Source organism: Mustela erminea, chromosome 10 (genome assembly GCF_009829155.1).
Source record: "Mustela erminea isolate mMusErm1 chromosome 10, mMusErm1.Pri, whole genome shotgun sequence".
Taxonomy (NCBI): Eukaryota; Metazoa; Chordata; class Mammalia; order Carnivora; family Mustelidae; genus Mustela; species Mustela erminea.
This window is the reverse complement of record NC_045623.1, coordinates 65864820-65889712: the sequence shown is the minus strand read 5'-3', so window position 1 is coordinate 65889712 and position 24893 is coordinate 65864820. Positions and strand designations below refer to the sequence as shown.

The 24893-nt window shown below is 54.3% G+C and overlaps 1 protein-coding gene and 1 long non-coding RNA gene across 4 annotated transcripts; one reads left to right on the top strand and one right to left on the bottom strand.

The window, feature by feature from the left end:
• Nucleotides 1-925: 925 nt before the first annotated feature.
• TTC22 (tetratricopeptide repeat domain 22) lies at nucleotides 926-20430 on the bottom strand. 2 transcript variants are annotated; one of them, XM_032302216.1, is made up of 7 exons: nucleotides 19690-20430; nucleotides 7234-7289; nucleotides 6921-7036; nucleotides 6517-6635; nucleotides 5063-5224; nucleotides 3298-3450; nucleotides 926-2753 (listed from the first exon to the last, which is right to left on the bottom strand). In XM_032302216.1, the coding sequence occupies exons 1-7, from the start codon at nucleotides 20254-20256 to the stop codon at nucleotides 2217-2219; spliced, it is 1710 nt and encodes a 569-aa protein (XP_032158107.1). In that variant the 5' UTR covers nucleotides 20257-20430; the 3' UTR covers nucleotides 926-2216. The 2 variants fall into 2 exon arrangements, with proteins under 2 accessions (XP_032158107.1, XP_032158108.1); XM_032302217.1 differs by lacking the exons at nucleotides 6517-6635; nucleotides 6921-7036; nucleotides 7234-7289.
• LOC116567255 lies at nucleotides 15854-18506 on the top strand. Of its 2 annotated transcripts, none has more exons than XR_004276173.1 (3): nucleotides 15854-15999; nucleotides 16949-17096; nucleotides 17875-18506. It is a non-coding gene; the product is annotated as an uncharacterized LOC116567255 (long non-coding RNA). The 2 variants fall into 2 exon arrangements; XR_004276172.1 differs by having other exon boundaries at nucleotides 16949-17102.
• Nucleotides 20431-24893: the final 4463 nt, after the last annotated feature.

Below are 24893 nucleotides of genomic sequence, written 5' to 3'. Positions count from 1 at the left end.
GAGACCAGTACCCGCTGGGGAGGGAACAGGGGTAAAGTGATAGGAGGAGTTGATCACAGGCCTACCTCTAGACCACAGACGATGGATCTTCGAGGAAGGGCTTTGTCCCAGAAGGCAGAACACAACAACGGGAGGTCTGGTCCAAATCCTGGCCCTTCCCATATTTATCTGTGACCTTGTTCAGTGGCTCAGTGTCCTCATCCGGAAAGCTGAGGATTATAGTGCCTACTCTTCAGGGCTCATGAGGAATTTAGTGAGCTTACATGTATGAATTGCCTTGCACATAGGAGATGGTCCTGAAAATGGGGTTTCCTTTCTCTCTTTGTCTTTTGGCCAGTATGCAGATACCCCTGAAAGAAACTCTAGCATGTGTATGTTGGTTAATTATACAGTTAGTTATGGATGAGAATGTCAGAAAGAGTTTACTGGAAAGGTTCAACAGGAGTAGGAGGCAATGGAGGGAGAAATACACAAACTGGCGGACAGGTAAAGTAAGGCAAAGCAGCACACTGGGGAGCCTGGGGACATAGACAAACTTCACCAGCTTCCCAATTTTGCCAGCAAACTGACTTGAATTCAGTTTGTTTGGGGAAGTGTGAGGAGAAAGAGTTGCTTTTCTGGCCTAAGGAAGGGTAAAGGTCACAGTTGTGGGGTTTGAAGGACGTGGGGGAGGAGGGGACAGGGCTGTGGAGTCAGCTGCGGCACTCTGCTGCAGTGGGGGTAAGAGGAAGGAAGGAGAGAGAGGTCACCACCCACAGCAGTGAGCCATAGTGAGCCATGAGATGGAATTTGGGGGCTTTGGGGTGGTCTCACTGCCCAGACGTCACAGATTTCACTTTTGGTGTTAGAGCATTATCCTGATGGATATCACTGTGCCCCCACGTGTGGGGTGGGACACAAAAACCCTTAACATATAAACCCTTAATGCTTTAGCATTAATCAGTTTATTAGTATTTTTCCAAACCTGTAAAATGCTGACAGTAAGTCTGAAGTACAGGGGTGGGAGGCTGGGCGGTGGGACTTTGGGCGAGCCATCCCCTTCCAGGAGGCCTCAGGATTCTCATCTAATGGGATTGGAGTGCATGATCTCTAAGGACTTCACTTCTCAGTCTGTTCTCCATCTGTCACTGGAGACATGAGAAGCAATGCAGGGGTGCTGGCCTTTCCCTGGTAACGTCTGAGGGTCAGGGATAGGAGCAAAGCAATTGGTATTAACTCTCCAAAGAAAGGGAAAAAAATGAAAAATAAATCATAAACCATTATGGGGGTCCTGCCATCGCAGGTATGAACAACGAGCATTCCCAGAGTCTGGCAAGATCTTCATCTGGAATTTTAGGTTAAATTGGCTCTTGTAGGTAGGGCCGCAAGAATCCAACTTGATGTTTCTAAGATTTACTGACGATTAGAGCCTAAGTCTTTGACAATAAAGTTCCATATCTAGGACTCTATGACTACGAGTTCACGAGTGTAAAATTCCAAAACTTTCTTCACTCTTTTGTGGAAGGATCACGACCAGGTGCAGGTAGCACTTGCTGATAGGTGGGGAGGGGGCCCCTAGGTTCTCCTAAGAACGGAGAAATGAAGCAAAGATTCTACTGGATGGGCTTTAGGTCAGGGACTTTGGGGGCCTTTCAGACCGAACTGGCCAAAGATGAGGACTGCTGGAAGACCGCTAGGCAGGTGGGCAAAAGGCCTGCGCGGCCACGTGTAGGCTGTCTTGCCCTTACCTGCTCACCGTTCAGCTTTCCCTCTGCTCTTGAATGGCTTTTCTGGCTGTGGGACCTGGAGACGCACTCCAATCAATTTATGTAAAGGCGGCTTTTTATAAGGGTAGAATGTGGCTCACGGCAATCCCAAGACAGGATCTCAGGCCTCAAGGATGGCGCACCAGGACTAAAAAGCCGCCAAAACGGAGACAGTTACCTTCTGTATCTTGCATCCATCTTACTTTTTCTGCGTATTTGTACAATTCAGCGCTTCATACGGCAGCTTCCCAGTGGCCTCTCGCGTCTGCTCCAGCCTTCCCTGGTCGCCGGAATCATGCCTTTGTAGCTCGGTGGGCATGCCACCCGACTCTCGCGTCGCAATCGCCGGGTCCCAACGTCCCAACTCCCGCAGGAGGATCTAATTGGCTCTGCTCACCAGCCAGCCTATGGCAGGGCCGGTCCGTTTTGAGCGCCCAGTCAGCTGCAGGTGGGGCGGGGCTTCGTCGCCCTTTAGAGGGAGAAGGTGCGGCGGCCCCGCGGCCCACTCCTGAAGTCGCCGTCCTGCTCCATGGTCTCGAAGAGCAGCCGCACCAGCGCCGGCCGTCCCTGGGCCACCAAGGCCCGGGCCAGCCCCAGCACCTCGCCCGTGTGGCCGCGCCACACGCGCTGCAGCTCCTGGCGCAGGCGCGCCGCGGGGTACTTGCCCTGGGCGCGGCGCAACCACGCGTCCACGTCGCGGCCCAGCTCGGCGTCGCTCAGCTGCGCCTGCCTCCACTGCGCCAGCAGCGCCTCGAGCAGGCAGCCGAAGCCCTCGGTGTGGCTGGAACCCGCGTCGTCCAGCTCCACGGCGCGCTTGAAGCAGGCCGCCGCGTTGGCCTCCTCGCCCTTGATGCGCAGGCACTTGCCGCGCAGCAGCTGCAGCTCGGGCAGCGTGGCGCCCAGCTCTGACTCGCCGGCCTTGGCCAGGAAGACCAGCGCCTGGTTCAGCGCCGCCTCGTCCACCGCCAGCAGCTCCTGCACAGCATCCACACCCATGTAGTAGTAGACCTGGGCGGGGAGTGGGGCGGGGAGCGGTGAGCCTTTCTCCCTGGGCATTCCGCTCGCATACTTGCTTTCAAAAAAAAATTCCGCTTGGACATTCCCACCCTCCCTCCAACAGTTCTCGGCAAATGTTGGTCCCGCCCTGGGAAAAGGAGAAGACATACACAGCGATTCCAGTGCCAGCCTCACCACTCTTGGCCATATAATCTTGAGCCAGATACTATCAGGCCTCAGTCTTATCGCATGTAAAATTATGATATTGTCACGTCCTGGTAATCATTTCCTTCCGCCCAGAAGGCACTTTTGCATAAAGACTAATAGCCCTCACTTCCTGAGTGCTTTAGAAAGAGCCTGGCCCTGTTCTAAATGCTGTATGTGCATCTTCTCCTATAATCCGCACCATGGCTGTAGGACGTGGGCAGGGTATCGGGTGGTGGGGGGGTGGGCAGCTATATTTCTCCCTGTGTCCTCAGTGCCCAGGCCTGCCTTGGTAGAGAGTAAATAGGTTTTTAGTAAGCCATTGGGTACTCAAGCCAAGAGGCTGCCTTACCTGGCCGATGTCCAGGTAGGTGTTGAGGCTTGGGCACACCTTGACCACTTCCTCCAGGTCGGCCTTGGCACAGGACAGGTGGTCCCTGTCAGGCATACCCCCGAGCCCCATCTTGGCTCGCTCCAGGTCGTGAAGGTAGGCTCTGAGGTGGATCTGCCGTAGAGAGTTAGTTCAGGGTTGATGCTCCAAGCAAGGGCTTCTGCCCTCCCTTCTAACTTATATGATGCCGGTTTTTTTTCTCCACAGCAACTCAGGGAAGTTCTGTGGTGGAGAAAGCCCCTGAGACTGGGACCCCAGAGTCCTAGGTCCTAGCTCTGTGCCAGCTAATGACATCTTTCTGGGCCTTAGTTTCCCTGTCTGTATAATGAGGGGGTTGGATGAAGTTAAGAGCCCCTCATTCATTTAGCAAATATGTACTGAGTACCCATCCTATGCCAGGCCCAGTGCTAGATACTGGGCATGCAGTGGTGACAAGTGGCTATGAAAAAATAAACAGGGCGGTGGGCTAGAGGGGACTGGGGGAGGGGGCTATTCTAGATAGGATGGCAGCACTGATTTTGTGAGAGTCCACATAAGCAATTTGGAAGGAATGGAAGGTGGCCCCAATGTACAAGCATCAGATTATAAATGATTCCAGACTCTTACCTTCATCCCCACCCCTCTTTTCCCGCCATACTTGGAGCATTAAAAAAAAAATCTAGAGGTTCAGAAGGGGAGGCACGAGAAGGAGGAAATAGGTAAAAAGGGGTCATTGTTGCCGAAGGTCTTAATGCTCTATAGCCAACTGGGTGGGCTCTGGTTCCAAGAGAGCATCATAAGGTGGGGGAGGGGGGAGCTCTGGCTTTGGAGCCAGTTGGACTTGGCGGAATTCCAGCCCCTCTCTGCTCCCCTTAATAGCATGTGCTGTTCAACCTCTGTGAGCCTTATTTTCCACATTTGAAAAATTAGAACGCTGCTCTCTTCCTTGGAGAGTGCCCATGATGATTGAGAGAACATACTCTAGCCAAGATCTAGCCTATGCTAGGTGCTCAGCTCATGCCCTCATTCATTCCACAAATATTGATCGAGAGCCTGTTATGTGCTAGCACTGTTCCAGGCACCCAGGATGCAGTAGAGAGCAAAACGACAACATCCCCTGCCCCCACGGAGCATATATTTTAGTGTGGGAGTGAGAAAGACAATATGCATGGTAAATGAATAGTATGTTGGGGAGTAGTAAGCACTAAGAAGAAAAAGTAAACCAAGGAAAGAGGACATAAAATGGTGAGAAGTTGACATTTTTGGTAAGATGGTGCTAGAAGCTTCCTTTCTTCAAGACCTCCAGGAATCGAGGAAGGAAGCCAATCAGGGAGAAGAGCGTTCCAGCCAGAAGTCATGACCCATACCTTACAGTTCAGGGAATGGGGTATTAGAGAAGTGACTTGTCCCCAGTCCCAGAGTAATAGCTTGAGGGGCCAGATTTCAACCAAGGTCAGTCAGCCTGTACAGAGTGCAGCCTGTACAGCCTGTACAGACCGAGTAGAGGCTGGACGTCATTGACCAGGTGGTTGTAGCGTGGTGCCTGTGGCAGGTGGGAGCCTCCTTCATTCTTTCACTCAACAACCTTACAGAACACAAAACTTGTGTCTCGATGACTCCTAAGTTCCTTTCCGCCGAGGAAGGCTCACTCTGTGACCTTTGGGCTCTGGTAACACAGTCTTAACCCCTGGCCTGTGTTCTCTGATTCCTGGTGGCAGGGTGAGGCAGAGCCTGCAGGCTGACTCACCTTGGCCCTAGTGCAGTATGCCTGCCAGTTGAGCTCTGGATCCCGTAGGCTATCCAGAGCCATGTTGCAGGTTCCAATGGCCATATCCTGCTTTCCTAGGAAGTGGAAGATTTTGGCCAGGCGATTCAGGATGGTGGGGTGGTCCTTGGCTATCTCAATGGCCTAGGGAAGGGAGAAAGGGTAAGAGCAAACTATTTGGGTTATTTGCCTGACCTGTAGGTCTCCCCTCTCTGGATAGGGCCATGTCACTGCAATGCTCTGATTCCCTAAATCCACCTGCCAGTAAGTTTGGACATACCATGGAATCCAACACTTTAGAGGACAACTCATGGGCACTCAACTCCCAAGAGCCCGACTCCCATGCTCTCTGCCATGTTCATGTGTCCTGTCCAGTGAATCCCTGCATACCCCAGGCAAACCTCTCTTCCTCGGACACATCCAGTGTATGCTCCCCCAGTTTCCCAGGGCTGTTGGAAGGAGAGTCAGAATCAGTCTTTTACCTCCCCCATACCTCTATAGCAGTGTTTCTATCGGGGCCGTAGCACCTCCTCTCTCTACTGTTACTGTCCGCTGCCTGTCCTGTGTGTTCCTGCCTCCAGGATAGTGAACTCCTGCAGGGACTTATCTCTGTGCCAGGGCATGGGATAGGATCTTAAGGAGGGGTGAAGGCTCATGTTTGTTAAATTAGACACAACTCTCAGAATCCTCATGAACCAGCGCTTCTATTCTGTTTTAAGATGTCTCATCAAGGACCTGCTCATTAATCTACCCACCAGCAAATATGAGGGATGGGCCCCATGCAGGGCACTGTGCTGAGTGCACAGGTCAATGGATATCACAGGGTGCCTGGCCTTCAGGAAAGACTTCAAAACTGAGCTAAGTGTGGGAACGACCACATAAGCAAGGTGCCCAAGAATGAGGCTTGAACAGCACTTTACAGTTTACAGTGAACTCTTTCAAACACTATTTCCTCTGAATCTCTCAATGACCTAGAAGGTAGACGACATCATTAACACATAATGAGGTGCAGAGATGGAAGTGACTTGCATAGGGTCCCATGGCCCGTAGGCAGTGCTGGCACAAGACCCCAGCTAAGCCCATCTACTTTCCACTATGTTACTGGGGGTGGGGAGGGACAGTGAGAACCATGGCCCGAAAGGGAGAAGTCTGGGTATGTCTGAGACATGGTGAAGAGCTCAGAAGACGGCTGGAGAAGCAGGATCGGGGCCTGGGTGTGGAGAGGGTCTGGTTCTTTAGCAAAGAGGAACGGTGACAAATATCACTGTTGTTTTAAATGAAGAGAGGAGGGAGAACCAGGTCATGCACTTGGGGGAGGGCACGCGGTGGCGGATGGAGATGGGACACCACCCAGAGAAGCAGCGGGTTCCAGGAGCAGAGGCTGGGGGATCACGTTCCATCCCAGTTTGGAGAGTGGGTGTGGCCAGGGGACATACCTTGCCAAAGCAGTCCAGGGGATCCGTTCCCGAGTACCCGCAGTCGTGGACACCCATGGGGGTGGTGGAGAAGGTGTCCTTCCTCTCCAGCAGCATCCCGAGGTAGCACCAGGCTAGAGCTGGGGGTGAAGTGTGGGAGAGGGGGTCTAGGAAGCAGCGGGGTGGAGAAAGGGAGGGGGCCTACGAAGAGGAAGGGTCTGTGGCAGGAAATCACTGAGCGAGGTGCAAGGTGCCTGTGTTCGGTGGGAAGGTGCCTGCATTCTGTGAGATGAACGAATGAGTATATGGGACAGAGGGTGAGAGAGAGACAGGATGTCCCCAAAGGAAGACGATGCTAGAGGTGGGGACAATGACAGTGACAGGCACGGCTGATGACAGATAAAGGGGGAGCCAGGAAGCCCTACCTTGTTGGTAGGGGTCCGAGGACTTGAGCACCTGCCGGAGCAGGGCCAGGGTGCGGTTGAAGGCGGGCAGCCTCTTCTGCTCCTCACTGCCCAGTTCCAGGAAGATGCCATCTAGCCTGTGGCCAAGAAGGGGATGTGGGTGGCTGGCACGCATCCCAGCTGTCCCCAGGTTGCTGTGAGCATTCCCCAGGCCAGTGGCATGGAGGGGAACTTGGGGAGCCCTTGCCACATACATGGACTCAGCCACCTCTTCCCCGGATCCCAGGCCACACCTTATCCTCCCGCTGTCCAGTCCCTGGCTCCCCAGCCTGACCTGATGAAGAGCGTTGTCATGGTGAAGTACCAGCCCCTTTTCTCCTCCGTGGGGATCTAGGAAAGCAGAGCATGGCCCGTGGAGCTGTTACTGAGGCCCGCAGGCCATTGTTCACAGATTCCCACACTTGCCCTGAACCCCAAGAAGCAGGAGGTACGCCTCTGTTGTGGTCCTGGATCTGCCACTGGTGGCCGGAGAACCTGGGGCGAATCACCTCACTTCTCTGACTGTACAGGTTTTGATGAGATAATCCATGTGAATGCCCTCTGTAAGGTGCCCATCACGGGGCAGGAGGGGAATACACTTCTGCCCTCCATCTTGCTTTCCAAGCTAGGCTCCCCTCTCCCTGGGTCCCCAACCTGTGCCCTGGGATCCCCCCCATTCCAGTGCCTGCCCGTCACCGGTGACCTTCTCTCACCCCCACTGTCCACTGACTTCTCCCCCCTTTGGTGCCACCCCTCAGCTTCCTTTCTTCCTGAGAAAGCCCTTTTGGGCTTGTTGATGGAGTTCAGCCGCAGCCCAGGACCCCCCTGAACGGTTTTCCCACTGTTATTCTTGCCAGCCTCGCCAGGCATTTAGACTGACTTGGGCACCAGATAAAATATTTATGCTGTTATTTATGGGAGTAGCTGCTGCTGCCTCGGGAAGGAATTTTAATGAAAACCAATAAAACCCCTAGTGCATATCGGCAGCTCTGTTTTGGGCTCTGGTCCCTCCCTCCACATTCGTCTCCTGGCATGGATCTCCAGGCTGGATTCTGCACGCACCGCCCCCCGCCCACCACGGCCTCCTTAGCTCAGGAGCTCATCATTCCTTCACCCCTACTCCCAGCATCTGGGTGAATGCACTCCAACCAGCATTCCTGGGCATCTGTGGTGTGAGGCCCTGTGCTGAGTGCTATAGGGATGCAGCACTGAATTGGACCTGCATCCTGGCCCAAATGGGGTCACAACCTAGCTAGGAAAACAGGTCCAGGCATAAATAATAGAGCTTGACTGGGTGACAGTCATGTGCAAGGATCCCGACACCCACCCTCTCAATCTCTCAACTACTTATTGGGTAGGTATCATTTGCCTTTTACAGATGAACATATTGAGGCTCAGAGGGGTTAAGGGATTTGCCTAAGGTCACACAGCACATAAGTGTCAGCGCTGGAACTTGAACTCCCTTTGTGAGGGTCCAAAGCCCAATGCTCTGCTTACCACACCAGGTTTCCTGTAACACTAGTAAGAGGCCAAGTCTGAACAAGGCCATGAGAGAGATGTGGGAAGATGCACTAGGATGGGGAGGCCACTCCCAGCCAAAAGACTCTAAGAGGGTCTCGCGGAGGAAGGTCCTGCTGTCAGGTGAGTCTTGAAGAGCAGTGGTATTTCAGAGGGTGGGGTGGGGGCCAAGGGCATTCCGGATGGAGGGCTTAGTGTGGAGACACGGGGTGCACCTGGTGCGCATGGAGCATGGAATGTGTGAGTGGGGCGTGGTGGGGAGCAAATGTCCGCAAGTTATGCCGCAGGTGGTCTGGGGAGACTGTGGATGAGCTTGGAGGGAGAAGAGAGAGAGGGGGTCCTGGGAGTCCAGTCCCACTGAGAGGTGTGACTGCCCATCGAGGCAGGGTCTTGACCCAGGGCTCAGGCCAGAGCCCCCAGAGAAGTCCCCACTAAGCACATTTCTTAGCCACTATTCACCCAGTACCTTCTCTGTTTGGCCCAGGCTGGGCACAATGGGGACAGGAGAGGAAAGGCCGGTCCACCTTTAGGAGCTCCCAGTCTGGGGGAAAAGCCTGATCATACCACAGTGCGAGCGGAAGGAAAGCCAGGGGTTATGGGAGGAAGTGCCCTGCACAATACAGGAGTGCCCACAGAGCTTCGAGAGGAGGGCTTGCTGGAGCAGGCTTCTCCAGGACAAGGAGGAACCATCCAGGTGGACACCATGAGCGAAGACAGCAGATGGAGGAACATCGTGTGCCTAAGCTCAGTTGGAGGTGAGGGAGCACGGCATGTTGTAAGGGGCGGGAGAATGAGCCGGGGGGGACATCAGGAGGGGCCCCCGAGTGCCTGGCTCAGGCCCGGGGATTCTTGTGCAGGGCAGTGGGAAGCCATAGAAAGGGCAGTGCCCAGATCCAGTGTGTTTTACATTCATACCACCTTGGACAGTCCTCCTGTCACATAGGTGGGAATACACACATGGGGCTTTGGCTGGGGACAGGGCTGTCCGAAGTGGAGGGCAGCAGTTGCCAACGGCATCCTCAAGACTTCAGTGGGGAACATTTGCTAAAGCAAAAGCCTAGGATGGGCTGCTGGGATAACCATACCTGCTCTACCTACACGGCACTTGGGACATAGGAAGGGGGTACTCAGAGTCATGGGGCCACTACCGTGGGCCACACTGGCCAAAGACCGAGACGTAATGTCAGTGTGTGATCGTGTGAAGTGCCTCAGGCTTCCTGGCTGTCTAGAGGGATGATCTTGTGACCTCTGGGCACATGTCCACTTTGAGGTTGGCCAAGCTGAGTCCTGGTGGGGAGAAACGGAAACTGCTGCCTCGTTCAGCCTTCCGACAAGGAGCTATGGCCATGAGTGCGAGCAGAGGCTCAGACGGCCGACAGACCTGACCATGTGAGGCAGGTGACCCCGGACAGATGAGTTACCTCTCGGAAGCTGTGTCCTTATCTGCAAAGGGGATAATAATATGGAACTCGCAGTCATTGTGAGGGCAGTGTCCAGCCCAGAGTACATGCTCCTTAAGTGTCGGACCCCTTTCTCCTGGCTTGGGTTAGAGCTGAGCAGGCTTGGGGGAGTCCAGGAGGCTGTGCTGTCCATTGGGCTCATTTCATATCCCTCTGGGGCAATGACCTCTCAGGATCCCAGAGGGGTCCTGGCTCACCCCGCTCTCCACTGCACCCCGCACCCGCCCACGTGCTACTACGGCCTTGGATTCCCTGTGGGGGTCCCATGCACCTTTCTCCCCTTCACAGACCCCCAGTGTTGGAGAGTCACGTGGTATCCTCAGGGATCTCCCTGTTCCTCTTGTTTGGCATTTAAGCCACAAGAAAGTAAGTTATGTGCCCGAATCACAGCTAGTACCAGACAGAGCTGACGCCCCAATCATGCCTTCATCATCCTAGCCCCAAGCTTTGTCCTCAGCACTGTTTCCTTGATCACTCTCCTTCTCCCTCTGAGAACACCGAGACCACAGAGGTGAAGCAACTTACCCAGTAACACGCTAGTGAGTATCAGGGCTAAAAACCCATTGGTATCCTTGAGTAATTCAAGAGCCTGGTTGTGGTTTGCACTACGCAGGCAATACTACCACCTGGTGGCGATATGCCTGAATTGCAGGGTGACTCCAATCTCCTGGTTCCCTTCAACTTGAAGGCTAAGACAGATTTTCAGAAAAGTCGCTAGCTGAGTGACCGCTCTGTGACAAATCCCAAACGTAGTCCCTCCTCAGATTCTGCCAAAGAGTGACATTTGCAAGAGGGTTTATGGGGTTGCAGATTCGGACTGGAGTGAGTGGCCCAAACAGATCTAGCCTGAGGCCTCTCCTGCCATGAGCTTTAATCCTCTAACCCCATGATGAAGCTGGTGGGCGCCATGCCCTCTGCCATAGGCTCCTGGCCGGAAAATGGGCTGTCTCTTTAAAAATCCTTCCGGTTGTAACTAAAGCAGCAGCTGAGGCTGTTACCAGGGGCAACCTGGCAAGCTACCGTGCGTTAAATTAAATTAAACAGGCCTCTGGTTCCCCTCTTTCCTCCTAGAGAAGGGAGGGGCTGTTCCACCTCTATCCTAGAGAATAAAATTGCTCTGAAACCTCTTAGAGCTGCAAGGCTCTCACTTCCAGAGTTGATAGCTCCCAGAGGCAAGGTGGTGGAGGCAGCCTGGGAGGCCCGGAGAGGGCTTCTAACAGAGAAGGCATGTTCCCCAAGGGGCTGCTGGGTGTGGGCTCTGGGCAGCACACCACCCTTTCTCTTGTTGGGTCCTTCATAACCTTTCAAACTAGGGGTTCCGGGGTCTGGAGAGGGAGCCTGCCCAGGCTGCAGACTGGAAGGGGTCTCACATTAGTTCACCACTCCATGGCAGATCGGCGGGAGGGAGCTGGGCAAGGCCCAGGCACCAGCGCTGACCCTCAAGTGAAGTCCTCAAACCCTGGGACTCACTGAGTAAGGCGCAGCCCTCAGGCAAGGGGTTCTCAGGACATTTCCCTGCTCCCCGGGTCGAGGCTGCGTTGTTATCTCCCTCACTTGAGAGAGCAGGAAGGCTTGAAGAGGCAGAGGCTTGCCCACTTAATCTGACACTTCAGGCCAGGTTTCTCTGACTTCGAGTTTGTGTTCTTCCCGCAACATCCAGCTGCAAGGGTTTGCACAGCGTTTACCCTTTACAGAGTGGACACACACAGATGCCATTTGGTCCTCAGACCATCCTGTGTGGAATGTAAAGTTACTCTCTTAGCACAGATGGGAAAACTGAGATGTGACCATGTCAGGGCCTGTGTAAGCCCAGACTGAAACCTGGAAATTGGCTCTTTTCAAGAATTTCAGGAGAAGATCTTTTAGTATACCAATGAGCAATGAATTTTTATGCCTCTGTACAGGCTATAGAGAGACCTTGCTGGAAAATAATTGCCTTGCAATTTGAATGTTGCTCCTGATGATGTTGTACCCTCCATTTCTGATTCCTGAGAGTGGAACAGTTCTCCTTCGGGAGAGGGAGGATTTGAAGGAGCAAAGAGCATGAACTCTCCATTGGGCGTTAGCACATCCGGGGAATGGATCCTCCCAGCAGCCTGAGAAGGTGAAATGTACCTGCCTCCTTTCCTGGGTGAGGAAACAGCCCAATAAAAAAAAAAAAAAAAAAAGCCACCACCCCGCCTTGTAGCCCTGGGTGGGAGTGCCAGGATTCAAGTTCACATCTGCTTCCCTCCAACGCCCCTGTTCTTTCCACCTCATCACGCTGACCCTGTGAGGGCTGAGGCAGCAGAAATCAAAGTCACGAGGTGGCAGGCCTCGGGAGTGCGTTCTTCCTGCACGACTGGAATGTCCTGGTGATGACAGGCAGCAGCCTCCTGGCTCTGCACACCGAGCCCCGCCCCCACCCCACCTGTGGGACGTGCACCAGAAAGGGCAGGGTTTTCCCTCCCCTCACCCAGCTCCCGTCACAGGGGTTGTCGAGATAAACAGGGATGGGATTGCCCATTCCTGCCTCTGCCTCCCCCGGGGCTCCTGGGAAGGCAGCCCAGTCTGGGCCTCGGTTTCTGCATCCACAAATGGGATGATCCCACTTCGCCCTCCTGTGTCACAGGCAGGTTGGTGGGGGCGGTCAAGGTGACTGGTGGGAGGGGTTTGAAGGGGTGGCGCTGTGCCATGGTAGTAAGCCACTCTGCCTCCCTGTCCTGCTTTCTCTGGATGGTCTTCATGGAATTTAAGATTTGAGCAGACTGACCACAGCTTCCCATTCTCACTGCCCTTCTGATCCTAGGTCTGTCATGTCACCGAGGAGAGTCATCTTTCCCTGCTCTGGTTGCCTAGACTTGCAGAACTGTATGGAGCCACTTCTCTACCCCACTATCCTTAGGGAAGAGGGACCCTTTCTAGTCCTGGGTCCAAACCCAGCCCTGGAACCAGCAGAGATGGGTGGGTCAGAAGAAGTCTCTTGCCTTCTGTAATAATAACGGTGATGCCCAAATGTTCTCAGTTCCTCAGTTAGCACATCCAGGGAATGGATCCTCCCAGCAGCCTGAGAAGGTGAAATGTACCTGCTGTGTGTGCCCTTAACATTCTTTCCTCCTATGAAAGAGATGGCTGGGCCAGGTGAGGCTAAAGGCAGGCTGGACTCAGGGATCCTACATCAATGAGGAGGGGAAACCCAGTTCTCAAAGTTGCTAGGTACAGAGAGAGAGAAGCCAGCCTCAAACTCAGAAATGTGAGTGGTTCCAAGGGCTCAGAAGGCTGGAGCCAGAGCCCAGGAAAACTGTCCCCCAGCCTGGGCTTTAAGTCCAAGAGACCTGAGTTCAGTTCCTGCCAACCCCTCCTGGCTGTGTGCCCTTGGGCGAGTCACTACTCCTCTCTAGCCTCAGTTTGCTCATCAGTAGAATGGGCTAATACTGGTTCTGGTTTCCCAGCATTTCTGAGAGGACCCGATGAGGTCATCTATGAAAAGCACATGAGTGCACAGTACCTAGCTCACTGTCTAGGGTTATCCATCTCTTTTTTCTCACCGAACCCAATCAAATCACTCAGATTTGTGGGGGCCTGTGCGTGTGTCTCTTTGCAAGCACTATGGGAGGTAAAACCCTGCCGCGATCTCCAACTCTTCAGTCCTCAAGATACTGTCCTCCATGTTCCGCAAGCTGTGGTTTCCCAGGAGGTTCATTTCTTTCCCCACTTCTCTGCTTCTCAAAGTCCTTCCTGTCCCTGAGTCACTCTGGTTGCCACCTTAGCCCAGTGCTCTCACTTGACAGGGGAGGAAACAGAGACCCGGAGCGGGGGGGGGGGGTCTTGCCCACTAACCAACAGTGAGTTGGGGCAGGGCTGGGGCAGGAACCCCATCCTGGCTCCCGACTTGGGAGTGGGGTCCTCCCCAATGCCACTGTTCCCTTCCCAAGCCTGGCTGGGGGCTAGGCGAGGGAGACCACAGGAAGGGCTGGAGGAAACAGAGTGGGGTCTCTCTGGGAAGGAGAGACCTGGGGCTCCCTTGCATCCTGGCTCCTGGCAGCCCCATCGGGGGATGAGGATGGGAGGCCCGTGACCATCGATGTCTCTAGGGCTGGGCCTTCTGTCTGTGAGCACAGTTACACCTCCCCCAAGCCGGTCAGGCAGGCACCACTGTCTCCATTTCACAGACACGGACACACAGAGAGGCTAGGCAGCTGGCCCAGGGCACCCTGGACATTGCCAGCAGAGCAGGGACCCCCTCCAGGTTGTGGACTCCCACGCAGACCCCCTGACCACACTCACATCAGTGCATCTGCCCTGCACTGCACACACTGCGCTCCCCCACCAGGGCCCTGCGGGTCTCATGGCAGCTGTGGTGCTGGAGGAGACGGGGGGGGGGGGGGAGGCTGAGGGAGAGGGGGGCCACGTGGGAGGCCGAAACTCTGTAAGGAGGGAGGTTCTTTACTCCCGGCTCTGGAGCTGGCCTTCCCTGTGGCTGCAGTGGTGCAGAGGGTGTGTGTGTGTGTGTGTGTGTGTGTACGCTCGCATGCACGCGCGTGCATACCCACGTGTGCGCAGGGGCCCCTGGGGCTTCTGACCAATGGTGCCCTCGATGCCCTCTCTGAGCCTGTCATGTCCTTGGTGTGATGGCAAATCACACTTCTCAACGGGCAGTGTGTCTGTGAGTCTGAACAATGATCAAATGCACTAATGAATATAAAATTCTGAACTCCGGGCCTGGCACCCCTCGTGCTATCCCCCCACACCATAGGCAGGGGGACAGGCCTGAGGGAGTGCACGCGTGCGTGGGCATGTGTGTGTCAAGTCACCGGTATCGGCAAAGGGGAGACAATCAAATATACCGGAGCTAGCTTGGGATAGGGGTATTTTTTAAAGAAACAGAGGTTCAAGTTACCTTATTTAAAAAAAAAAATAGGGATTTGAAGGCTCAAAGTCCAGTGACTCAGTGAAATGGAATTTAGTAACAGTTACAAAGACCTCTTGGGTGCCCCACCCTATGCTGGACACTGGATGGTGGGGGGGCTAGAGAGAGGCCCAGGGCACAGGGAGAAGGCTGGGCCTTGACACAGCCTTCCACGTTCTCTCAGTCCTCATGGCCACCCAGTGAGATGGACACTAGAATCCCATTTTGCAGATAAGGAAACAGAGGTTCTGGGAAGTAAAATGACTTACCTGTACTACCGTGATGGAGAAAGAATTTTAACCTCTTTGGAGGTCTGTCTACCTCCAAAACTCCTAACACGCCCCCCCCCACCACCACTTTGAGATTTGTCACCGGGAAATCCCCCCATGACTCTTTGCGTGTGCAAGCCCGCACCTGCGGGAAGGGGGTGATGGCAGGATGACAGAAATGACAGGTAAGAGCAACCTGCCTTCTCACATTGTTGTGACTTGAAGAAAAACAGGAGGGAGTGAAGAGCCGAGAACAGGAGTAACAAACACCCCCTTACACACATGCGCGCGCGTGCATACACGCTGGGCTTATTTTTGGGTTACGGGCGGAATTATTAACTGTACAAGGTTTTCTCTGGTCATTTCAGTTAGCAACGAGCCCTGGTTCTCTAGTCCTTCTTCAGCTTTGAGTACCAGGGGCTCCTCCTTGCCTGAGACAGTCCCAGCCCCAGGCAGATAGAAAAATCTCTCCTAGCGACAGCGCAGGATGGGGCCAGACCATGAGCTGCCCACCCCTGGCTGTCCCCCCACGGGTCAGACCCTCTCAGCAGGAGTCCCACCACCTCCTTCCCTGGTCCCCTTCCTTCCCACCCTCCCCCTCCCACACATAGCAACCCACCTCCTGTTGCCCGAAGCTTCCTCTGCCCTAGATCTCCAGGACACGGTCCGTGCACAAAATCTCTCACCACCCACCAGCCGTCTGCACTTAGTGCGCCTCACCCCCTTCTCTGACCTCCACAGAGACAGCAAAGGCTTTGTTGTCAGACAGGGTGTGGTGGATTCCACTACCACTTACTAGCTCTGTGACCCTGGGCCAGTTACTGAGCCCAACTATGCCTCAGTTCCCGCTTCTGTGACACAGGATCAGAAGGTTCTTGTGGGGACTGAGATGGAGTCTGGAAGACATGCACAAAAGACGTTCATAGGTATTATGGTGTGTGAAGGTGTATGCTGTGTGAAGGAAGGCTTCAAGGCAGAGGTGACATCTGAGCGGGGTTTTGAGGAATGGAGTCTACTTTCCAGGCAGGGAGGTATGAGAGAGCACAGCATGTTGGGAGGAGCAGAGGTGGTTTCTGGTTGCTGGGAGGTCAGAAGCAGCTGAAGAGGAGGGCGGGAAGCAGATTTCAGAGACCGAGTCAGCAGTTCCTGGGCCAGCTTCGGCTCTTCTGTGGGAAGCTTCTAGCTGCCCTCTTTCTAAGCCATTCAGCCTTCACTAACACCAGCTCTGCAGGTCCTTGCCCCAGGACCTTCACACACACCATGCCCCTGCTGGGAGTGCCCTCACCTCGTTCCTGCCAGTACACTCCGGCTTCTTCCAGAAGCCTCTGTCACTCACTTGTGCTGAAAGGAAGTGTTCCTTCTCTGAAACTCAGTCATTGTCATTCTACCTCCAGAACTTGGACTGCAAACTCCAATATCTGGAGCGCTCAGGCAAGGGTAAATAAAAGAACAAATGTTTGCTCCTCCCTTTGTCCATGAGCTTCTTAACGACAAGGCCTGGCACACAGTAGGTGTCCCATAAATGTGAAGGTGCCGAGCACCTGCCTCTCGAACATGCCCAGGATTTGCCAGCTTATGGGCACTTTCATCCCGTGATTTGATCGAAGGCAGAGATCACTATGGTTAACGTTCATGAAGCAGACGCCAAGACCAGAGACGAAAAGTGACTTGTCCAAAGCCACACTGCAAAAGCGTGAGAGCTGGGTGATTGAGCCCAAGCCTCCTGCTCTAACGACAATGGAATCATCATTGTTACCCCAACATGGCCATTTCTTGAGCATCTACTCTGTGCCAGGTGCTTTGCAGTCATGATCTCTTCCAAGTCTCAGATGAAAAATGGGAGCTCCAAATCCCCAACTTTCTCCTGTGACGCAGGCACTGGCCAAGGTTGCGTTGACCAGAGACCTGAGGACAGAGCATGGAGCTCGGTGCTGGGCCACTGCCCACCTGAAGCAGTCAGTTCCCTCCCTGAAGCCCTGGGCAGCTCTCTGCTTGACATTCCATCCTCTGGGGGTTGCTCATGGTGAGGGTAAGCCGGTGGGGAGGTTGGGGTGGGGGGTGGCCCCCACCATGGCTAGGCTGACCGGTGTTAGGGAGAGAGATGCTGGACCCTGCCTGATCCCTAAGGCTAAACCTCTGCCTCCATGCTCACCTCCTCCAGGAAGCCTTCCCCCAGCCTTCCTGAGAGCAAGAAGGGGCTTTGTGGACCATCCAGTTCCCCCTCTCTCTGCCTCCATTTCACATAGGGGGAAACCACAGCCCAGAAGGGAAGGCCTAGGAGGCCTCCTGGCTCCTAGCTTAGGGCCCTTTATGCCCTCCTCTGTGGCTGGGACTGCAGTCAGTACACACTACACTGTCCGTGCCTCCTGCTGATGGCAGCAGGTATTCAGGGCCTCAGGCTCAGGCTTTTAAACAAAACCTGGGTCCCTATGGGCTCCATGGGATGGTCATAGCTAAACCCCCCTCCCTGAGGCAGAGAAGACTTCCCGGGCCTGCCCAGGAGTGGCGGGCGTCATGTCCTATTTGCTGGCTCTGTGCACACTCTTTTCCTAGTGCTTTCCAAGTGTCAGCGCTTTATTATGAAGCCTACCAACTAAGAATGCCCTCCTCTGACGGCGGAGGGAGCCCAGGACATGGGGACCATTATTATCCCAATTTTACAGGGAGGGAAATAGAAGCTCCGTGATGCTGAGGATGGGCTGGAGGGGAGAGAGCGTGGGGGAGTTGGGATTTGATCTGGAGTGTCTGACCCGCAGTCTCCCGTTTTAACCTCTACCCTGTGCTGCTCTCTTGAACTCAAGTCTGTGCCCTCCACCCGGCATCCCCTGAGGCCTGCACTCCACATTTCCTCTCTGAAGCTGGAAGGGGTTTTGGGTGGAAAAGGCTCCAAGGGAGTGTGCAGCAGTTTTGTGAATGGAGTCCTGTGTGAAGGCTTGTTGTTATCTAATTATCGCCAGTCTAAGCCATTATAAAACATCGTGGTTATCAGCTAAACCCTGCCTTCACGGAAAAGTCATGGTGTTTCTCTGAACCGTGGTTTCCTTTTCTGTAACAGGAGGAAAACACCCTCTGTCATCCAATGCAGTTAACCTCTGAGATGGCTCCCAGGGATCTCCATCTGGTGTTCGTGTCCTTGTGTAGTGCCATCTCTTTGAGTGTGAGCTAGAACTAGTGACTGACTCCCTTCTAGGGAACAGACCATAGCAAAAGTGATAGGATGTCCACAGGGCAAGGACCTCAGGGGGGCTTCTGGCCAACAGCCAGTGAGGAACTGAAATCCTGCCAACAGCCACATGAGGGAACTTGGAAGCACGTGTTCCCCGCAGCTGAGCAAGCCTTCAGATGAGAACGCAGCCCAGAGGCACCCAGCTCAGCCATGCCTGGATTCTTGGTCCACAAAAACTACAAGGCAATAAATGTTTCTTGTTTTAAGACGGTGAGTTTTGGAGGGTATCTGTTATGCAGCTATAGGTAACCAATACACCTGGAGTTTTTCTACTCAGTGCAAGGCCCTATTCTGCCCATACAAGTATTCAAGATATATTTATTGAGCACCACTGTGTGCCAGGCACTGTGCCTGGTATAGGGTTTGCAGTGATAAACCAGACAGATGGTATCCCCGCTCTCAAAGACCTCAAGGCTGAACTAAGGACACAGATTTGTGAACGGACAGGGTGAGCAGTGCTGTGGGAGCCCAGGGCAGGCACCTGACGCCCCCCCCCCCAGAAGTTAGGGGAGGCTTCCTGGAGGAGGGGATGCCTGAGACAAACCCAAGACTGGGGAGAACCTTCTGGTCAAAGATGGAGCAGAAGGGCATCATAGAAGGAGGCCAGGGGAGTGGCAAGGTGAGCTGTAAGGAGACTTGCCCACTGTGGGGACACAGGGAAGAAGGCTGTGGCAAAGCATGGCTGGAAGGGAGTACATGAGAGAGAGAAAGCAGAGCAGAAGAGCATGGAGGGTCTCAGGTGCCCACTGGAGAGCCTCAGACTTATCTGCCAGGCAGTGGGGAGCTGCCAGGGGTGGAAGCAGCTAACATGGCCGGTAAGACTGAGCAAGGTGAAGAAAAGGCAGAAGGGTCAGGCAGGAGGGCAAGGACCCATGCAGGATGATGGCAACTACACCAGTCAGGCAGGAAACGATGAGGCTGAGCTGGCAGAGGGAGGTTGGGGAGGCGTGGCTAGATCTTAGAGATATGAGCAGGCCCAATGGACAGGGATTTGGGGTCTAAGCAGATGGGGAAAGTGGGGTAAGGGGAAGAGAGAGGAGCTAAGAATACTACCCAAGTTGTGTTGTGGGGTTGGGTGTGTCATTTACTTGGGTGGTGTGCGCAGGCGCAAAGGCATGTGTTTGCTGGGAGAATCAAGACAAGAAGGATGAGCTGGCCAACTCAGAATTTGCAGCGATGCCAGAAAAGAAACTTAGGCAGACTGTCCCGCTAGGAAGCAGGTCTCCGCCCTAGCAGAGAAAAGCTACAGGCCAGTCTGGGAGAGGCGCCCTGGCAGGGCATTCCGGAAGCCAAAGGGCCAGGGTTTGGGGACAGTCTGGGTGCGGGCACGTCCCTGAAGACGCTGGGGGCCACAACACCAGCCCTCCCGACCTGGGGACGGGTCACCCACCTGCTGCGCGTAGCCCAGCGCCTTGTCGTACAGCGCGATGCCGGCGGCCAGCACCTGCGCTCGCTCCTCCGGGCTGGTGCAGCCCACGTCGAAGCCGTGCGCATAGCCCTGCTCCGCCAGGCAGCGCGCCGCACGGAGCTGGGGATCCCCAGCCGCCTCGCGCTCCGCCGCCAAGCCCATGAGGTCCGCCAGACGCCCGGCGCACGCCTCCTCCTCTTCCTCCTGGCCCAGCCGCCCGTACACGTGCGCCAGGTTGGCCCAAGCGTTGAGATTGCCCGGGTCCTCGCGGGCCACCTCCAGGAAGCGCTCGCGGGCCTCGCCCAGTTCGTCGAGGTAGAAGGCAAAGGCGCCTAAGAGGTGGCGCACGGCGGGGCGCTGCGGGGCGGCCGCCAGCTCGAGCTCTTGCTGCAAGCCATCCCGCTGCAGCTTCAGGTCCCGGGCGCGGAGCGAGGCCGGCGAGCGCGGCTCGAAGTTCAGCTGCATCTCTAGGTGGAAGTGGCCCGGCAGGTAGTCCAGGTCGTCGATGAGGGCGTCCAGGTCCTCGGCCGTGGCCTCCGGCTCCGCCATGGCAGCCCCGCCGCTCTCCTGGCTTCGCCCCAGCCCCGGAGGTTGCAGGGGTGCAGTGGCTGAGGCTCCCCCGGGGGAGCCCCGAGCGGAAGGCAAGGGGCAGCGCGAGCGCGCGAAGGCCCAGTGTCCAGCTGCCTCCGGGTCCCGGGGCGCCTCCCTCTGGTGGGAGGGTTTGAGCGTCGCGCCCTGGGAGCGCCCTGTGGGCGTGTCAGGCTTTCGCTGCTCTGTGGCTCTTAGACACCTGCATTACACAACCAGGTGTGCCCGAAATACAGGTGCATTGTCAAGTGCAGGGCGCTCAAACCGTGGTGCAGAGCGAAGACCTGTTTTTACTCTCTCTGCTCAGCTGATGCGGAATCAGGCTTAGGAAATAAGGACTTGCCCAGGTCACAGAACTCGGGCTGTGCCCAAGCAGCCCGGAACCCAGCTGGCTGAACCCCAGGCAGGCCCTTTCATCCGTGGGCGCTTCTCCACGATCTCTGTGTGTGCTCTCTAGTGACTGGGAGGGTGGGGACTGGCCCTTCCAACGGACTGCGGAAACCCCCTCACTTTTGCTTCTCCTCCCGTCCTCTCCGAAGTTCCTGGGCTCCCCTTCCTCCGAAGGGAGCCTGCCACTTCTCCTTAGGCCTCCTTAGGCTATGATTTATCAGGCTGCCCCACTTAGGATTGCCCTGATTCTTCTCTGCTCTGTAGCTGGCCACCGTGGGGAAAGACTGGGGCTCCATGTGCTTGTTCTAATCTTTTTTCTTCATCCCTAATAACCTGTGACCTTCCTAATTGTGCATCACTTCATAATTTCACACTTCATGCTTTCCTCATCTGTGACATGAGGGTCACATTCTCTCCCCCCAGGGGTAGGGTAGATATCTGGGGGTAAATCTGGTAAATGTCAGCTCCCGCTCCTCCGCCTTGGTTCCCTCTCCATCCTGTATAGCACCTGTGGTCCTGCTAGTCTCCGAGGACTGATACTGGTTTCCTCCCTCTAGAAGTCCAGGCTGTGCTCCCTGCTGCAAGGCTGCTCATTCTCCAGGGCTTGGGCTGTGTAGCAAGTCCAAGCTTCTGAGACCCACCCCTCATTCCACCTGGGCAGGGCTCCGGACACCCTGTCCCTCCATCTTCTTGACAAATAGGCCAGGGTTTTCAAAAGTGGAAATAGAGCCAATTAGTAAACCTGGGAAAAAATGGACTTGAGCAACAAAAAGGTAAATTAAAACTACCATTCTGGTGTTATGTGTAATTTTACAATATAAAATTTAATACTTTTTAATAAAAATTACTGTTATAAATTCCTGGTGATTGTGAGGTGACACTTGGCCTCTGACCTTCTTGGGGGCATCAGAGACAGATTCCCAGAGTGCTTGGGTTTTTTTCCCCCTTCTTTTTATTGCAGCAACATGTTCTTAACACAAAACTGACCACTGGAACCATTTTTAAGTGTACAGTCACTTGCATTAAGAATATTCCCATTGCTGGGGTGCCTGGGTGGCTCATTTGGTTAAGCCTCTGCCTTTGGCTCAGGTCATGATCCTGGGGTTCTGGGATGTAGCCCCATATCAGGCTCCCCACTCAACAGGGAACCTTCTTCTCTCTCTCCCTCTGCCCCTCCTCCTTGCTTACATGCTCTCTCTCTCAAATTAATAAAATATTTAAAAAAAAAAGAATATTTCCATGTGGTGCAGCCATCACCACCATCCGTCTCCAGAACTATTGCATCTCCCCCAAACTCTGTATCCCTTAAACAGTAACCTCCCATTCCTTTCTTCCCCAAGCCACTGGTAACCACCGTTCCACTTTCTGAATTTGAATTTCTCTCTGAATTTGAATACTTTAATGACCTCACATAAATAGAATAATATAATATTTGTCCGTTTGTGCCTGGCTTACTTTACTTAGCCTAATGTCCTCAAGGTTCATCATGTTGTAGCCTTTGTCAGAACGTCCTTCCTTTTCAAAGGGGAGTAATAGTTCATCGTACATATGTGTATGCATTCAGCGGACATTCGGGTTGTTTGCACCTTGGCTCTAGGGAATAATGCTAGCATGGACAAAGGGGATACAAGTATCTGAGTCCCTGCTTTCAGTTCTTTTTGAAGATACACCCAGAAGTGGAATTGCTTGCTCAGATCAATCCTATGTTTATTGATTCATTTATTTATTTGTGAACTGTTATACTGTTTTCCATAAGAGCTACATCATTTGACACTCCCGCCAATAGTGCACAAAGGTCCCAAGGTCTCTGCATCTTTGACAATACTTGTTATTTTCTGTTTCATGTTACGTTTTGTAATGGCCCTCCTCAGGGGTGGGTTTGACTTCCGATCTGCCTCTGAGAAGGTGAGTAGGAGCTGGATGGCAAGTGTAGGTTGCAGGTGAATTTCAGAGGCAGGCAGGGCCACAGGGAAAGGCCGGAGGCTTGTGGTGCAGAGGGTGACTCAGGGCACCCATATGGCTGAAATGTACAGAGCGTGGACCAGAGATTGAGGGGATCAAGACTGAAGGCAGCGAGGACAGCATCATCATGGAGGCCTGAACCCCGAGAATCTTGACCTGACTCCGCTGATATAACAGCTGGTCCTCAGCCTGGGTGGGTGGAACATCTTGCAGCCAGAGAGCTCCCAAGCCCGGCGGAGGAGTCCCATATCTGCCGTGGGACCCTACACCTCACTAGACTGACCAGCGCAAGTTACTCTCTCTCTCTGAGCCTTGGTTTCTTCTTCTGTGTAATGGCATGGGAGGGGCTTTCAAGAAGGAATGAGTTGGTTGCTAGGATTAGTGTGTTGCTATGATGGGGAGGCTTTGGGCTGACGTGGGTGGGCGGCTGGGCGGCTGCCTTGTGGCAGAGCTGACTCACCCCTGCCTGTGCCTGCTCTGGCCTGTCTGGCAGCCAGGATTCCCCACCCGACAGACCTTGGCCTATATTCCATGGTCACCCCTCCATGAGTCCTGGAGCCAAGGGGTTCAGGCCAGGAGCAAAGCTGCAATGCATCCTCAGGAAGGTTCTGGCCCCACTGACGATACTTGGACAGATGAGGGGTTGGTCACAGGGCCTCTCCTGTGCACAGGACATCCTCGTGGACACAACCCCACTTCATGGACACCTCCAGGGAGCTCCTCTGTGAGGCAGTAGTCACTGCCCAAGTCACAGACAAGGAACTTGAACTCTGACCAATGTCACGTGCCCAAAGCCACCAGTTGGAAGGCAGCAAGAGCCAGGATTCAGATGTGACTCTCTTTGAGGATTTCTGCATGACTGGGAAGTTACTCTAGATGAATTCCTTCATTGTGCACTCATCGTTCAACAAATATTTACTGGGCTTTTACTGTGTGCCAGGTACAGTACCAGGAAGGGAATGAGATACAGTTTCTGCTTCTGGACCTTTGCTAGGGCCCCTTCCAAGGGCTGGGGATGGCCTCTCATTGAGATTCTGCTATGTGCCAGGAGCGTACTCAATCCTGCTCAAAGTCTGGAGGGAAACAGAGATTATTAGCTTCCTTTTATAGGTAAGAAAGTGGGGAATTGGAAAAGGAAATGAATTGTCCACATCTGCTCCGTTGGGAAGGGGTGGAGCCTGTGCTTAGATGACCAAGGGTGTGTGTCCCCAGGCCTGGCACCTCTGACCGCCAGCTCAGGGGTGCGGGGTGGGCACTGTGCCAGACATGGCCATGTGCCTGCCTGACCTGGGGCCTGAGAATCCAGTCCACAGCTATGCCAGGCATCTGGACTTCTAGTTCAGTGCTATACTGGGATGTCAAAAGGGTACGGGGTGGACCCTGAAAGGAGACACACTGTCCCGGGAGCCCAGCTCCACCATGGACTGGATGTTGGACCCCAGGCAAGTCCTGCTTTTCTCTGGCTTCTGCCCTGTCATCATCAAATGGAGTGTGGCTCTGTGCTGTGCCTCAGTCTTAGACCACTGGGAGGATCAAATGTAATCATGAGAGATGATAAGAGATGTAGCATGACCAAGGGGCACTGATCAAGGGATAAAGGAGGAAAAGGAGGAAAGGGAGCTGACCATACCCTGCTGGGGGACTCAATCCCTTTCTTTCCTTTTCTTCTTTCTTTCTTTCTTTTTTTCTTTGTTTGTTTGTTTATTTATTTGAGAGAGACCCTGAGAGGTGGGAAGGTCAGAGGGAGAAGCAGGTTCCCCACTGAGTAGGGAGCACGATGTGGGACTCCATCCTGGATCTCCAGGATCATGACCTGAGCTGAAGGCAGCCGCTTAACTGACTGAGCCACCCTGGCGCCCCTCAACTCCTTTCTTTACTAGCACTTCATACACACACTTAAGGATGAGTTTGGAATTCTCCTCCTCCAGGAAGCCTTCCCTGGCCTACCCACCTACGGGCTGGGTCTGAGGACTCCTTCTCTCATAGGGAAGGTGTGGTTACTGGTTCCCCCAATAGATTCTCAGGGCCAGGATTAAGCATCTTACACAGCATCTGCCCAGGGTGGGTGTCTGGGGGTCTGTGGGGGACAGATGAGCCCGGCCTCCATCCCTGCAAGCCTTCCCTCCCTCTCTGCAGCCCTCCATACTCTGGCTCTCCTTGTTGGTTCCCACTTTCTCCACCTTCCCTCTCCGAAGTGGAGAAGGAATGGGGATGCCCTCTTCGCCCAAGCCGAGCCCTCTCTGCAG

What these genes read in the sequence shown, in the direction of transcription:
- TTC22 (XM_032302216.1), bottom strand. Translation starts at nt 20,256, where the DNA reads ATGGCGGAGCCGGAGGCCACGGCCGAGGACCTGGACGCCCTCATCGAC. An exon ending in ATGACAACGCTCTTCATCAG is followed by an intron (nt 7,037 to 7,233) that starts GTCAGGCTGGGG and finishes TCTTGGCCACAG; the next exon opens with GCTAGATGGCATCTTCCTGG. An exon ending in CCCTGGACTGCTTTGGCAAG is followed by an intron (nt 5,225 to 6,516) that starts GTATGTCCCCTG and finishes TCCCTTCCCTAG; the next exon opens with GCCATTGAGATAGCCAAGGA.